General features: G+C 39.9%; 1 protein-coding gene across 1 annotated transcript in view; it reads left to right on the top strand.

The window, feature by feature from the left end:
* The window catches only part of BLOC1S5 (biogenesis of lysosomal organelles complex 1 subunit 5), a 43,097-nt gene continuing 25,528 nt past the window's right edge, over positions 1-17,569 (top strand). Inside the window, exons 1-2 of the mRNA XM_082729827.1 lie at positions 1-373; positions 6,796-6,878. Coding sequence (XP_082585953.1) covers positions 259-373; positions 6,796-6,878 — 198 coding nt within the window. The 5' untranslated portion in view covers positions 1-258. The remainder of the gene's footprint in view (positions 374-6,795; positions 6,879-17,569) is intronic.

Below are 17,569 nucleotides of genomic sequence, written 5' to 3'. Positions count from 1 at the left end.
AACAAATTCCAGCGAGTTCAAGGAGAAATTAACAGAAGTTCACGTTAACGTTCCAATTCCGGCAGCATCTGCCCTAACCCAGCATGGCGGCACCTGCTTCTTAAAGCCCCCATCTCTAGCTACGCGAACGCACCTGCGCGATAAGGGGACTCAGCTTTCCCTACGCCCTTTGATGACGCCCAAAACCCGCGCCCGGAAGGCGGGCAGCGCAGATCTACGCAGGCGCAACGCGGAGGCGGGTGGGCGGAGCAGATCGCGATGAGTGGCGGAGGGACGGAGACTCCTGTGGGTAGTGAGGCCACCCCGGGCGGCGGCGACAAGAAGAAGGATTCGCTGGGAACCGCGGGCTCGCCAGCGCATCTCATTATCAAGGGTACGGAGTGGTAGGGCTATCGCTGTGGTGGAGCCCGGCGCCACTCCACCTCCCAAGCTGCACCCTCTGACCCGGGGCCGCTCCCCAGGACGACCCCCAGTTTCCGGGCGGCCTTGGGCTCGTGGGAGGTTGGGGGAGTGGTGGCCAGAGCCTGCCTGGTTTCCTACGCCAGGTGCATCCCAGTAACAACCAACCAACCCAATCCCTCCTACTTTTTCGAAAAAGCCGCGGGCCTGAGTCTTGGGCCCCGCCCCTTCGCCCCTTTCCTTTGCCGGGGACTTTTGAGCACCGAGCTTCTTTGGACGCTGCCTCACGACGGTCCTGTAAAGCTTAGGGAGGCGTGGAGCTGGGGAGTCGGGAAGGGCCTGCGCCCCGCTGCAGGTCGCTGAGGAGTTGGGTGACTTCGGGTGGTCCACTTTACTTACTCCGCCCCTTTCTGCTCCTGGATCATGAGAGGAGTACACATCCATGAGATAACTTACATGAAAACATCTTAAAACATTAAAGCGCCCTACGTATACAGATGTCCGTTTGTCTTGTCTGCTTTGCTCTGGGAGAAGGTTACATCCTGGATTCTCACGAACCTGAGTATTTGATTCTCAAAGCTCAGAACAACCCTGTGTTCTGGTAGCAGGATCTTTGACAGATTCTGTACTTTCTCATACTCATCCTTTTCTTCTTTTTTTTTTTTTAAGTTTTTTATCCTTATCCTTTCTTAACCTTATGCTGATCCCGCCTGTCCCAACATCTTGCAGCAGTTGAAGCCCTCATAGTATGCTAGAGTCCCTCACTATCAGGGGGATGACATCCTCTAGTTGCTGACCATTTCATTTTAACTTCATCTGTCAGGATGGTAGACCGCTCCAGCACAGCTGGCTGTGCCTATTTTTCTAGACTTCAGGTTGTCTCTTAAATCTGATGAGGAATGTGGGAGTAGTGCATGAGTATTAGGGCTAAATTATAAATGTTTCCCTATGTTATCTTAAGTGACCTGCTACTTAAAAGTGTTCTTAATTGCAGTGAAATACATGTAGCATAAAATTTATCTTAACCCTTTCTGAAGTGTACAGTTCAGTGGTATTAGGACATCCACATTGTTGGGCAGCCCTCACCATCAACCATCTCAAACTGAAACTCATGGTACCAGTGATTCATTAACTCCGCATCCCCTCCTTTCCTCGAGTCCCTGGCAACCACTGTTCTACTTTCTGACTCTGTATGTGTCTACTCTAGATAATTCATGTAAATGAAATCATGCAATATTTGCCCTTTTGTGACTGGCTTATTTCACTGTGTATAATGTCTCCACTGTGTATCCATGTCGTAGCGTGTGTCAGAATTTCCTTCTTTAAAAAGCTAAATATTATTTCACCATATGTATAGACCATATTTTATGTATCCATTCATCTCTGGGTGGACCTTTGGGTCGCTTCCGCCTTTTGTTGCTGTGAATAATGCTGCTTTGACCATCGATATGCAGATACCTGTGTGAGCCCTTGCTTTCCGTTCTTTTGAGTGTAGACCCAGAACTGGAATCACTGGATCAAGTGATAATTCTGTTTTTCATTTTTTGAGCAATCACCATACTGTCTTGCATAGTGGCTGCGCTATTTTACAGTCTCACTCAAAAGATTCTCCACCTCCTCACCAACATGCTATTCTGTGTCTTTGGCAGTGGCCCTTCTAATGGGTATGAAGTCCTGTCTTATCGTTTTAGTTTGCATTTTCCTAATGATTAGTGATGTTGAGCATCTTTTTATGTGCTCATTGGCCATTTGTATATCTTTGGAGAAATGTCTATTCAAGTCCTTTGGCGATTTTTCAATTAGGTAATTCTTTGTTGTTGTTGGGTGTTTTCTGTATAGTCTGGATATTAACTCCCTTGATCATGGATGATTTGCTTCTGTTTTCCCCCATCCCATGGGTTTCCTTTTCACTTTTGATTGTATCCCTTGATGCATAGTTTTTCAAAAATTTTCATAGATTTTTTTAAAAGTAATTCAAAGAAAAATTTTCAAGTTAATTGAAAATTGAGTTTTAATTACAAATACATGTAGAATTTCCTTGGCCTTTTTTATGGGACCATTTTCTCTTTGCATTCTGAAAATCTGTTTTTAGTTCATCCTCGTGTGAAGACCATTGGTTGAAAACATATCATTGTTGAATTTTATTGCCAGAGTCTAGTGAAAGGGAAACATAAATAAATGATTTCTGACCTTGTACCCTAGGTCTTTAAGGGTTTCTGGCCCATGGTTTGGGTGTTAAGAGGTAAGGATTGGGAAACAGGAAGGGCTTCCTGTACACTGGAGTGTCTGAGATGAGTCTTAAAGAGTCAAGTGTTAACAGTTAAGAAAATAGGGCAAGGCTCCTTTGGATTGAGTTTAGAATAGCATGTTTAAAGGTGTGGAGGCTTCAAACAGCATGGCATGTTTGGGAAACTACATTGCTACAGTGTGACTGAGAGAGGTGGAGTTTGGTGGAAATCAGATCATAGAAGACTTCTTGCCTTTTTTTTAAGGGGGTTGGACTTTTTTTTTTTTTTTTTTGGAATGGTAGGAAGCCATCCAACAGTAAAGTGTGGGAATTGTGTGGTTTGATTTTTATTTTACTTTATTTACTTTTTTTTTTTAAGATTTTATTTATTTATTTATTTATTTATTTGACAGAGAGAGAGGTCACAAGTGGGCAGAGAGGCAGGCAGAGAGCGAGAGGAAGGGAGCAGGCTCCCTGCTGAGCAGAGAGCTTGATGCAGGACTCGATTCCAGGACCCTGAGATCATGACCTGGAGCTGAAGGCAGCGGCTTAACCCACTGAGCCACCCAGGTGCCCTGATTTGTATTTCAAATAAAGCAGGTAGGCAGATGACCATGGATCCTTATCTTGTGGATTAGGTGTTTGTGAATTTGCCTAATTGCTAAAATTAATTTGTAACTCCAGATTCAATACTGATGGTGCGTTCATGGTTATTCCCAGGTGCATAGAATAGAGGCAAATTTGAATCTCCCTACATGCACATTTATAGTTGAGACCAAGCAAGGCAATGCCCTGCTTTTTGTGTTAGCTTTTATACTACACACAAGTGTCCTTTTTACTTTTTATTTAGTGCCATATTTTTCACATTTTTGTGCTTTTTGATGGTGATTTTGCTTTTTAGAATGGTCTCCAAGGTGTATAGTGTTGAGTTTTCATACAGTACAAGAAAGCTGTGTGCCTTACAGAGAAAGAGAACTGTATTAGAGAAGTTTCTTTCAGGTATCCGTTAGAGTGCTGTTTGGTGCTAGTAAATGTTAATCAGTCAACAATCTGGAAAAAGGAAGGACATCCACCAATTTGTGTGTTAGGCCACTCTGGAGAGTGACAAAGTATCATTTATAGTGTGTGATGCACTATATAGGATAGCAGCTGTATCTGTGGATTCCTGAGGTGATTGAGAGAGCGTAGTGGACAGCATTGTTGTGAAGTTGAAAGCCAAAGAAATTCACGGTCAGTTGGGTAAAGTAAGGAAATTGTTAAATGGCCGCACTTTCAGACATGGTACAGTGTGAAAAACGTTCGACTTGCAGGTAAAGGAAGTTATACGGATTAAAAATAACTGGTAAGTGTTATACAGGAAAAATTATTCTATTGGAAGGGCCATTTTTGGAATGCCAAGACTGGCATGTTTTACAAGGATGTTGGTAAACAAACCCATGTGATACAAATGACATTTTGGTTTGACAGAAATGTGACCAGAGACCTGCAGGAACCTAAGCCTGTATTTCCTCTAGGAGCAGTAGTTCTGTACGTGCTAGTTCAGTGTTTGGGCAGCTTTGTAAACATCACTACTGCAAATGACAAGAACTCTGTGGAATGGGTTACAGAGAGGTGTGACTGTTCAAATAGTCCCAGCAAGACAAGCAGGGATGAAAACAAGGGAATGGATCTGAGAAGTAATGAGGAAGAGTAACATCTGTTTGGTAATGCTGGGGATGTTATCAGAAAAAAATTGCAGTAAATTGTTTCATATGATATTACACTAAAGGCCTGGAAATTCAGGGCCAGAGGAGAAACTTCTTTTATTAGCTAATGAGAGATCTATACAGTACACTGTTTCTTCTCGTTCCATAGCCACAGAGTGTACTGATCTTCTGTTAAAGTGCTTATCTCTGTCTTTTGTGTGAAAACGGTATCTTTCCAGAGTGTGAACTCTTGGAAGACAAAAGAATGTATCAGACAACAAAAGAATGCTTTGCATGTGGTAAGGTTAGGGTTGAATTTATGTGAATTTATGTGAAAATCTGTAGCTTATATTTACACTATCAGACTTGGAGAATTTCTAATCCTTGGGACTCCTGCATTGTAATGTGCTTGCTTTGTTGTTACGATGTTATAACAAAACTAGTTAGTGGCTTCATTTCTGTGGTCATGTGTATTTTCTCCCCAGATCTTTACTCTCTTATATTTTGGGAGATTGTCTGGTTTAAGAGGTGATCATTATCTACTTCTAAAGAAAACTGAATTCTCTCTCCAAAGGCCAAGTAAGTTCTCATTCTATCAGGCTCCCCAATTCAAATCAGCAAAGCTTAGTGCCTTTTTTGTCCTATAGAAAGATACATGTTAGCCCATACATCTTCTGTGGATGATATAAATAATTCGGTCTCTGAGATACTCACTGGAGGAGAGGTACAGTTTCAGGACAAATACAGTAAGTAGTATGACAGAAGTAATTGCCCCAGGTGCTTTGGGAGCATTAAGTGGGGACACTCCTTGAAACCTAGGAGGGAGCTGAATAGAACAAATGAAAATTTCAAGGAAGTGTGGTATCTGAGCAGTTTTGAAGGAAGAGCAGGGATTGGGGAAGGGTTCCAGAGCATGGACGATGGCAAGGACATAGGAGGAGCTTGATATGTTTGGAAAACTGCAACTAGTTCAGAATTGCCAATGTGTGGGGAGAAGAGGCTGGCGCCAGACATGGAGGACCGTGTGTGGCTCTTAGGAGGATTGAACTTCAGCCTGTTAGCCAGTTGCATTTCAGAGATGCTGGTATTGATTGAAATGTGAACAGATCCTCTTTGCCACATAGGTTCTCTTACCAAATAAGGTCCACACATTTCTGCATACTGTAGCCCTCACTTGGGCTTTAACAGTTTGTATAAGTAAACTATAGGCTCCCAGAAGATCTGAGGTGAAGGAACGTGTCTAACTTGATTTTATCAAATGTTTCCCAAACTTAACTCAGCATAGAACTTTTTTTTTTTTTTTTTAAATGAACTCCTATATTTTCTTACAGAAGTGTTCTGGGGAATGAACCATTGAAGGACTTAAGCAGAAATAATAGTTCTCTTTATATTTTTGTACTTAGCATACTTCCCCATATGTATTCTATGCCAGTAAATGAAAATGAAAGTTACATGTTTTTATTTGGAGATCTAATTTCCTCCAGGAAGTTTGACGTTTACCTCTTAAATTTTATAGTTGTTACAAAGTAGGATGAGTAGAATGACTTAACCAAAAACAGTTTAAAATTCACAACTTTTTCAGACTTACCAAAAAGTACAAAAACCTATAATGCATACTCACCACCCATCTTAATAAATAAACGTTCAAAACTCACTGGAAACCTTGCTCTAGTTGCATCGTTCTCCCTCCTCTCTACAGGGAACCACTGTCTTGGTTTTGCTCTTTATCTTTCTCTCTCTCTTTTTTTTTTAGATTTTATTTATTTATTTGACAGAGATCACAAGTAGGCAGAGAGGCAGGCAGAGAGAGAGGAAGGGAAGCAAGCTCCCTGCTAAGCAGAGAGCCTGATGCCGGGCTCAATCCCAGGACCCTGAGATCATGACCTGAGCCGAAGGCAGAGGCTTTAACCCACTGAGCCACTGAGGAGCCCTGCTCTTTATCATTTTCATGCATTTGTTTCTAGTATTATTGCTTCTGTATATGTCCCAACAGGAAGTGTCGTCTGCATATATACAATGGCTTTATCTTTTTGAACTTGCTTTTTTGTTGAGCGTTATAGTTGTGGGATTTATCCGTGTTAATAAATGTAACTGTAGTGTATTCATTTTTACCAGCTGATTTATAGTATTCCATTGTCTAAGTATGTTTCCATTATTAACTTTTTTTCTTCTTTTGACCTTACACTCATGCTGTAGTAAACATTTGTAAATGTCTTTCATCTGGTAGGATTTTCTCTGGGATGTGCACACAGGCATGAAATTGCTGGGTATACATGTCCTGAGCTTTATCAGGTATTGCCAAATTGCTCTCAGAAGTACTTATGCCAATTTACTGGCAGTGGATGAGATTTCCTCTCACTCCAAGTCTAAACTAGATTTTAACCTATCTATTCATGGGAATTGGGAAGAGCAAAACAAACTAGAGGTCCTAGAGATTGCACCACCCAGCGTGGATTAACTCTGAATTTCATTTTGTCTTTACAGACCTTGGAGAAATTCATTCAAGGCTTTTAGATCACAGACCAGTTATTCAAGGCGAAACCCGTTATTTTGTGAAAGAATTTGAAGTGAGTATTTAAAACTTATTTTGTAAAAATACTGCCCTAGTTATTAGTGTGTTCATATACAGAAGGGGATTTCTCTGATTTTAAAATCTCTGATTTCCATTCGCGTGGTCTTAAAATAAGCAAAGGAAAACTCATTCAGAGGCATTACCATTCATGGAAGGAACGTAAGACTAAGCAGCAGGAGACTTGGGTTCAAGTGCTGGTGCCTACTCTGGATCTATTGAATATCTATTGATCTCAGTTTTCTTCATCTTTAAATGAGATATAGTGAAAAAAAGATTTTAAAGACTGATGGGTGTCAGTCTAGATTCATTCTATATTTTTTTTCTCAGTTTTAGAATCAACACCCACCCAGAGTACTCAGAATAAAACATGAGCCTCATCCTTGGCTGTTCTTAACCAGTTAAGGCCCACTTTCAGTGACCATTTCTTTTGGATATTACTCACAGTATCTCCATTCCTTCTGATTTGTGTTCCTGCTTCATCATCCCAGTCAAATCCAGTCTTTACCATGCTGCCAGAGTGCTCTGATGTTACTTCGATTTTTAAAACCCTTTAATAATATTCGCTGTCTACAGGATGTCCAGGCATCCTTCTCTTGGCCCCTACCTTGTTGGCTTTACCGTCTGCCACCCAACATTTCATGCTGTGCTCCAGCAATACTGAAGCCCAGCCTGCCATCCTGTTCATATTCCTGGTGTTTGGCACATGTATAATTGGTTCATTGTGCATTAGACAGTAATGCCCCGAGCTGCTGTCAGATAGATGGTAAATGGTGTTGCACACAGATTTCATGATGCTGTGTGAGTTGGGGTGCTGTTTTTAAATAAGACCCCAACCAGACAGGAAGTCTAAACCTGCCAAAAGGAAAGAACCTTTTCATAAATCCTTTAAAACTACAGAAAGCCTGTGGCACAGAGCACGCCACATGATGGACACAGCTGCAGCTCAGATACCATTTCTGGGTTCAACAAGCTTACTTGAAATCTGCATAATACTTGATTCACAGGGTGGGCATAAAGATCAAAGGTATGCACATGCACCCAATGCATGTGTCTGTGTGTGTGTGTTTGAGAATATTACTTAGTATCTAGCAGTAAATAACTGCTAGCTCTCTTTATCATCATTACTGTGTGGTGGGATTTGGATAATCTGAGACACACACAATATTATCCAGAAATGATTCCCATATCATGCTATATGAAGATTATTACCAGTTCCATGGTGAGAAAGAAGTTTGGGCATGGTATGGCTGGATTTTATGTTTAAGAGTCTTCCAAGGCCAAAATCAAGGTATTGGTCAGCATTGTTGTTATTTGAAGCTCAGAGTCCAGCTCTTTTCCCTGGAACAGTGAAGTTCCCATTTCCTTATTTGGTCTCAGCCAGGGGCCCCTCTGAACTCCTAGGGGCCACTCACATTCTTTGACAGGTGGCCCCTTCCATGTTCAAAGCCATAAATTGGGGACACCTGATTCTGGGCTCAGTTGGTAGAGCGTGTGACTCCCCACATTGGGTGTACATATTACTTAAGCCAGAAAAACAAAAACAAAACCATAAATTAGTCTTGCTCACATGGAGTCCCTCCCTCTCGTGCTTGCCAGGAAGAGCCTAGACTCTGTAAAGGACTCACTGATGAAGTCAGGGCCACTGAAGAGAATCTCCCCTTTTTAAAGTCAACTGATTTGGGACCTTAATAAATCTATAGAATATATATAGACAGTTTCACCTCGATTAGGGCTTGATTGAATAACTGGGAGTAGGTGTGTGTCCACTGTGCGGTGAGGGTCTTAAGGGCCATCTTAGAATTTTGCCTACCATAAGCTCTTGTAACTACCTGATATTTTTCTTGTTACTTATTTATTACCTGTCTTCCTTCATTAGAATAGAGGTACCATAAGAGTCAGGACTCTTCATTGTATAGAAATGCCTTATTCTCTGTTGTATTAAAAAATGCCTAGGGGCGCCTGGGTGGCTCAGTGGATTAAGCCGCTGCCTTCGGCTCAGGTCATGATCTCAGTGTCCTGGGATCGAGCCCCGCATCGGGCTCTTTGCTCAGTGGGAGCCTGCTTCCTCCTCTCTCTCTGCCTGACTCTCCGCCTACTTGTGATCTTTCTCTCTGTCAAATAAATTAATAAAATCTTAAAAAAAAAAAAAAAAATGCCTAAACCAGGGTCCTGGGTGGCTCAGTCAGTTAAATGTCTGACTCTTGATTTTGGCCCAGGTCATGATCTCAGGGTTGTGAGACCAGGCCCTGTGTCAGGAAGGAGGCTATATTGAGGAGGGGAAAAAGAACATGGGCCTTGAAGCCTGACATCTTTAGGCTCAAATCCTGCCCTTCCTCCTTACCAGCTAAGATCACCTGCTTTACTGAGGCTTAAGGTGGCTACTTAATAATGGGAGTAATAATATATACTGTACAGTTCTTGTAAGGATTAAATGGTATGTTATCTTTAAAAAATCCGTGACATAGAGATGTTTGGTGAATGTTGTTAACTGTTAGTATTAAGAGAAAGATGGTAGCAAATACAGTCAAATAAAAATGTTCTAATTCAGAATTTGCAATAATTTGAACAAGAATAAGTTCCATTTTAGGGAATATAGAGATTTGCTAAGCAAATGACATGAGCTTATATTAGAAAAATGTTTACTAGAGAAGGAAATGATCATACCGGGTGTGATAGAAACAAGCTTATTCTTTGAGTGTCTCGAGCACTTGTTTTGTGTGAGACAGAATGTCAGGAACCAGTGCTGTCCTGGTAAAGAAGACAGACCCACCCGTTATGAAGCATTCTCATATTGTTATTAAAGACTGACCTCTGAAGGACTCAAAAATATCTTGTCAGCTAAGTTTAAGTGGTTATCTTCAACCAAGTGTAACATAACTCCTTTAAATGGTATTCTTTAATTTTTTTAAAATTTGAGAGAGAGAGCAGCAGAGGGAGGGGCACAAGCAGACCCTTCAGTGAACCTAGTGCCCTATGTGGAGCCTGATAGGGTGGGGGGAGGCTGATCTCAGGACCCTGAGATCATGACCTGAGCTGAAACCAAGAGTGGGATGCACAACCATCTAAGCCATCCAGCTGCCCCAAATCCTTTTCTTGGTGCATACCTGATCCAGGCTTTTTACATGATAACCTTCCTAGTTGGTCTTCCTGAGGGTTTAGAGTAGTGTGGAAACTTTCCTGTGAATCAGGTTCAATTAACTTTTGTGTATCGTGTTCTGACTTTTCCCTTCAAGTTAGAAGGAAAAAGTTGAAAGCATTTTAGAGGCTTTTGATTTGAATTTATACCTGCATAATTTCCAACTCTTTTGTATCTTGCTGCAGACAATCACATCCTCTTATTTGTCCCTAGATGGCATGGTTGGGCAGAGAGGAATGGTGAAGTAGAATTATCAGGACTTCTAGAACTTTCATCTCTCTCGCATTTAAATGTAGTTCATCTTAAGAAAACCCGGCTAGTATTTCAAACTAAAGTTGTTTCTAGTTTTTGTGTTTCAGAAAGTTAATGCGCAGGGGAACAATCATCCTTTTCTTTACAAAATTTTATTTCTAGAAGAGGGGAACAAGTGCCACATGGTGGCAGCATTACGTAAATTATTGAAGTTCTATCATATTTAAGCTCTCTTTTTGTGCTTGTTAGTATTTCTGGACAGTTGACTATCTTTTCCTGACTTTATGCAGATCTTTTCTGCATGATTCCATGTCGTTGATTCTGGTGCACAGAGATCTCAGTAGAGCCCTTTCAGTGAGCATTAGTTCAGTAGGGTCTGCGGGTGCAGCATTGTCTGCTGGACCATAATCTTTCTAGCTGCAGGGGAGAGGTCATGGCCTCTCCATGTGGAACTGCTAGTGAGCTTTGCTGGAGTGCTTTTGGGGTATATGGTCCTATACAAATTTCTTTCTTTCTTTCTTTCTTTCTTTTCTTTCTTCTTCTTCTTTTTTTTTTTTTTTTTTTTTTTGCTTCATAAGTCTCTTTTTTAATGGAAAAGCTTTTGTTATTGAATCATAGTTGACACACAATTTCAGGTGTACAGCATAGTGATTCAACAAGTCTATACATTATGCTGTACTCCCCACAAGTGTAGCTTCCCTCTGTCATCATACAATGCTTTCACAGTACCATTAATTATATTCCCTGGGCTGTACCTTTTATCCCCATGACCTGTTTATTCAGTTTGTTAACTGAAGCATGTGTCTCCCACTCCCCTTCACCCATTTTGCCCATCCCCCCACCTCTTCCCCTCTGGTTGCTTATTTCATTTTTAGAAAATTTTATTCTTTGAATGCTTTATTGAATAGTTACTGATTACCTAGGTATATCAGTAAGGAATGTGTTTAGTTACTAGTAACTAAGTTAGTAACCTGAAAAATGGTGGCTTTTTAATAAGTATTTATTTTTCTCTCAATACCCAGGGCTGGAGTCAACTTTTTCTTCTAACTTTGCCTTCTACGTCCTGGAGTGTTGCTCCTATCCTTACGCTTTCAAGGTGGCTTTGGGAGCTCTAACCATGACATCTGCACTTTATGTAACAAAAAAGAAAGCAGATGGGAAATAGCAAGCAGTCTTTACGGGCACATTTACCACTCCCAATAGTATTTGGGGACTGATAGGAAGAGAGGAGAATGAATCCAGAAATAATGTTAAGGAGATAGATAAAAATAAATAAGAAACAGTCTATCTCCAGGAAGTTTACAGTCTAGGGAAAAAAAATACATATAAACAGTGAGTTTTAATGGTGGAATTATTATAAAATAAGCACAAAGCACTTGAGATCTCAAGAGGAAACAACTCCAGAAGCAACTCCCAGCAGAGGGGGGAGGAAAATTTTCAGGGAGGGGGTGGTGTTTGAGCTAAGAAAGAAGAATGGATGTTAGCCCCTATAGGGGAAAAGTAGAGAAAATGATTAAAATTAGAGGCCCGCCCCAAAAAGGATTCAAATAAATATAGTAATTACAGAGTCGGCAGGGATTGTGTCCATGAGTTTGAATGTGGGTTGGGTTGAATTAATGAAGAGAAAATTCCTTAAAAGGCAGGACAAACGAGAATTTCACATGACATCCTGATCTCTCATTTTTGGTTAGATTATTAGAGTAACTGTCAGGTTATTAAATATCAGGATAAAGTCTGTCCCATATAGCATGTGATAGACATATATATACACACATACACAAAATATGGTTCTAAATCTTGGGGGACTGATGAGTTTAACGATTGAAAGAAAATTTCTAACATCCTGTCTTATATAACACTATCGTTGTGCCTATTTGTTGTTTAAATGAAGGAGGCTACAAAATCCCTTTCTACAATGTAAGACCACCAGTTTGTCTGCTAGAAGAAATAACCTTTTAAGTAAGTGCTTCTTTTTTAATTTTTATTTTTATTGAAGTGTAATTGACACATGTTACATTAGTTGCAGGTCTACAGGTAGTAGTAATTCAACAAGTTTATATGTTATACTGTGTTCACCATTTTCACATTATAATACCATTGACTATATTCCCAGTGCTGTGTCCTTTATCCCTAAGACTTGCTCATTCCGTAAGTGGAAGCCTGTACTTGTTACCCCCTTCACTCATTTTGCCCATCCCCCCCCCATCCTTCCCTCTGGCAACCATCTCCTGTTTTCTGTATTTATAGATTTATTTCTGCTCTTTGTATTATTTTTTTAGATTCTACATATAAGTGAAATCATATGTTTTTTATCCTTTTTTTTTTTTTTGATCGATTAATTTGGGGGGGAAGGTGTAGTGGAAGAAGGAGAGAATCTTCAAGCAGTCTCCCCAGTGAGCACAGAGCCCCATGCAGTGCTCAGTCTCACCACCCTGAAATCATGACCTGAGCTGAAATCAAAAGTCAGATGCTTAACCAATCGAGCCACCCAGGTGCCCCTGTCCTTTCTTTATTTCACTGAGCATAGTATCTGCTAAGTTCATCCATGTTGTTGCAGATGGCAAGTTCTCATCTTTTTTTATGGCTGAGTAATAGTCCAGAGTGTGTGTGTGTGTACGCACACACGTGCACATTTCACATCTTCTGTATCTATTCATCTATTAATGGACACTTCTGTTGCTTCCATATATTGGCTATTGTAAATGATGCTACAGTAAACATAGAGGTACCTGTGTCTTCAAAAATGGTGTTTTCATTTTCTTTTGGTAAATGCCCAGTAGTAGATTCTATTTTAATTTTTTTTTTTAATATTTTATTTATTTATTTATTTGGCAGAGAGACACACAGCAAGAGAGGGAACAGAAGCAGGGGGAGCGGGAGAGGGAGAAGCAGGCTGCCCGCCAAGCAGGGAGCCCGATGCGGGGCTCGGTCCCAGAACCCTGAGATCGTGACCTGAGCCTAAGGCAGACTCCCAATGACTGAGCCACCCAGGCACCCCTCTATTTTTAATTTTTGATGAACCTCCATACTGTTTTCCACAGTACCAGTTTGCATTCCCATCAACTCTACACAAGGATTCCTTTTTCCATATCCTTGACAACACTTGGTGTTTCTTGTCTTCTTGATTCTAGCCATTCTGACAGGTGTGAAGTGATATCTCATTATTGTTTTAATTTGCATCTCCCTGATGGTGAGTGATGTTGAGCATCTTTTCATGTGTCTATGGCTGTCTGTATGTCTTCTTTAAAAAAAAAAAAGAAAAAGAAAGGCTATTCGGGTCCTCTGCCCATGTTTTATTTGGATTATTTGGTTTTGGTGTTGAATTATATAAGTTCTTTATGCATTTTGGATAGTAATCCCTTATCAGATATATCATTTGCAAATGTCTTCTCCCATTCAGTAGCTTGTCTTTTCAGTTTATTGGTAAGTTTCCTTTGCTGTGCAGAAGCTTTTTACTTTGGTGTAATCCTATAGCTTCTACTTGCTTTTGTTGCTTTTGCCTAAGGCCAATATTAAAGAGATCATTGCCTGTGTTTTCTGATAGGATTTTTATGGTTTCAGACCTCACATTTAGGTCTTCAATCCATTTTGAGTTTATTTTTGTGTACAGTGTCAGAAAGTGGTCCAGTTTTATTTTTTTGCATGTGGCTGTAGTTTTCCCAGCAGCACTCATTGAAGAGACCATCTTTCTGTCATTGTATTTTCTTGCCTCGTTTGTCATAGCTTAATTGAGCATATAGACATGGGTTTATTTCTGGGCTCTCTGTTCTGTTCCATTGACCTGTGTGTGATTTTTGTACCAGTTCTGTGTACTGTTTTGATTACTACAACTTTGTAGTATATCTTGAAACCTGGGATTATGATACCTCTAGCTTTGTTTTTCTTTCTCAAGACTGTGTTGGCTATTTGGGTTCTTTTGTGGGTCCTTGAAAATTTCAGTATTATTTGTTCTATTTCTGAAATAACGCTACTGGTGTTTTGATAGGGATTCTTAATTTTATATTTTATTTTAACTTTGATAGTGTTTCTTAACTTTAGTACATCATGGTTTTCTTGGAGAATTTTTTTCTTCCAGAAGAATATGTAGAAGACATATTTATTCAATTTGAGTACAATTTCAAGGACATTCTGGAATCCCAGAGCCCATCCATTGACCCTAGAGTAAGACCTATAATTTGAATAGAACAACAGAACTCCCGTTTCTGTTTTTCATTGTCTTTGTATTTGAATTGAGAACCACTTTTTTGTATCTTGGTAAAGAAAAAATGTACCGTAAGGAGTGCAAAAATCTCTATAGTCTTGATTCATTCAGATTCCAGTGCCTTCGGGAGCAAGGTGGCAGCAGCTTTGACATAATTGGTCTGATTTTTCGCTTCAGTCTGTTTATAGAGATAGAGCAGCTAGGATAGCAAAACCAAGCAACATCTGTAATAAAACCAGGGGACGAGATATTCCCCAAATACCAGAAGACAAATCACCAACAGCTAAAAGGTTTCTGTGGAATCAGAAACAGAAGGAAGACATGGAAGAACTCCTGAGGGTCTTGTGAAGCGTTGAATGCTAGAAAACCTCAAAATTACTATGAGGAATGCTTGAAGGGCCATTCTGAGGAAAAAGTAGAGCCTTCAGAGGGAACTTCACAGGCTCTAATTTCTGAGTGAGTGGTAACAGACTGCAGGAAAGTCTTTAGGCTGAAGCTACCTATGAGTTTGAAACTCACAAACCAAAACACCCTTCTAGAACAAGGCCTTGCACCCAGAGAAACTAAAGGAGATTGAATATTTTGTTAAACAGCAGGAAAAGGGATTCTAGAACTTCCAAATTTGAAAGGCTGTCCTGACCACCCTTCCCTTCTAAAAACAGAGGATAACTAATTTCACTTAAAAGTAAGCAGGAGTCAAATCCCATAACGGTAATGTTATTTAAGGCAATGAAGTATGACCACAAAAAAAGATGCCCTAATACTTAAAATGAGCTTGGGAAGCATAAGAAAATTATTAGAAGTGAGGAAAAAATGGTATAAATCAGAATCAGAAAAACTAAAAATTGATTGGCTAAAACAATAATGGAAAAAAAAGCTAAGGTGAAAAATTCAGGAAAAAGAAATTTTAAAAATTATTTCAGGAATGAAAACTAAACTAGAAGGAACTTAGGAGTGAGTAAACACAATGGATAGTCCTTGTTTGAAATTTAAGACATAGTGAAAGAGATAAGAAGAATTCAAGAGAAAGGAGTAGTTTCTGATAGTAAATACAGCAGATGCAATACAGTATATGTCTGATAATCAGCCCCTACAGAAGAAAGCCAAGCCAAAGTGATATAATAGAACAAATGTGAAAACTAAAATTCAAGAACACTTTCTTGAAATAAAATACTAGTGAAATTTTACGGAAGGGCACACTGCTGTCAGGGAAAATTAACCCAGAAGGGCCTATAGTGAGAAATTTTATTAATCTGTTGGATTTCATAAAAAAATTTTTTTCTTTGGGCGTAAGGCAAAATGGGGAAAAAGACCTGATTGTTAACAGACTTATCTGCCTTACGCTAGAAGACAATGGATTTGAACAGCCGGGGATTTTATGTCTAGCCTAACTGACCCTGAGCTATAGGGACCACAGATCCACTGTTGCTGGGTCATGCTGGACTCTGCAAATATTGTTCAAATGAGCCATTCCTGAGGAACCTATTATCTAATTTACACAGTGAGTTTCAGATGACCTAAGTAGTTGGTAAGACTTCTACCTAACAATAGCTGGTAAGCATTAAATACATATTTACTTACAAAACTGAGACTGAATGGTAGTTGTAAGGGAGAGAGCATAACACGCAGCGGCTGCTTTCTGATGGTGCAGATGAGGTCTGGCAGAAAGTGGAGGCCGAGGGAAGTGTATATGAAAAGTAGGATATCGTCTCTTGTTGCTTTATAAATATTAACTGGGAGTAAAAGGACATTGTTTCACTTTGGATCCTGAAGGACTGTGAAAGCTAGAGAAGGAGGTGATCCTAACATTAATACTGCTTATAGTGGGGAACTAGTAGACAGTGACCAAAAAAGTGGAGCCCAAGGGTATTATATAAAGTATTAATATAAATACAACCATGAGAACAAAAACGCCGAGTTCTTCTCAATAGTGAAAGAGATGCCAAAAGAGAGAGAGAGAACAAATAGATCACATGACCACACAGAAAAAGATTATGTATGTTGTGTATGTGCGTTTATGAGTTTCCCTCAGAGTGACATAAGAATAGTCCGTTCCATTTAAGAAGGAAGGAATTGGAAATATATATATACTTGCACATACATATGAATAAATACGATGGGGAGAATAAAGGCAAAAGAAAGAAAATTAAATTTACTTACAACTTACAGCCCACTGACAAATCTTTGAGATAGACAGAGTGACCTTCTCAGAGTTCAACTGCCTCTGTGTTTATGCAGCAGGTCTCTAAACACCACTAATATTTAGGAATAGTATTTGAGAAGGAACACTAGGGGCGGTCACTGCTACTGGGTCTGCCATTATTTCTAGGGCTTTCAGTGGACAAGGCTACAAAATAGGTTGTGCTTTTAAAAGATACATTTTAAGTTTATACTCACTCCGCCCAGCGGAGAGCCCAATGTGGGGCTCCATCCCAGGACTCTGGGACCACGACTGGAGCCGAAGTTAGAGACCTTAACCCACTGAGCCAGCCAGGCGCCCCCAAAACATACAATTTTGTCTAAAGCATTGCAGACCCCACGGGACAAAGATAGGACAGTTTGAACACCAGTAAGGAAAAATACTGTAATGGCTTGAAAACTTCAAATATGTTAATTCTGTGAGTCATAGGAATGTGTAGAAACAAACAGAAACCTTTAGAGAATACTAGGGAACCAAATCATTATTTTTAACTGTTAAATAAGAGGAAATAATCAAGTGCTTTATTTTGCCCTTCACATGTAAGCATTCCTAAGAGTAACTAAATAGTTGAGAGGAAATTTTTTTTTCCCAGAAGTATTCCTGCTGATAAACGAAGACGGAATGCTACCAACATCCTGCTGAAAGTACACAGCCCACCTCTGAAATACTCTTGCAAACAAAAAAACAAAACCCTGAATCTGATCAAGCCTCTAGTTCTAACTACTAATTTACAGGAAAGAGAACAGACAAAGGGATATGTTAAATTACACCACAGGGGTTCATTCAGCCAAATAACAGACTGTGGGAAACTGCAGAACAGATGACTCACTTTTTTTTTTTTTTCCAACAAATTGCAAAGAAAAAAGTGATGGAGGGGAAATCTGTAGATTAAAAGAA

Source organism: Mustela nivalis, assembly GCF_964662115.1.
Source record: "Mustela nivalis genome assembly, chromosome: 5".
Taxonomy (NCBI): Eukaryota; Metazoa; Chordata; class Mammalia; order Carnivora; family Mustelidae; genus Mustela; species Mustela nivalis.
The sequence above is the reverse complement of the archived record's forward strand: the minus strand, read 5'-3'. Positions and strand labels throughout refer to the sequence as shown.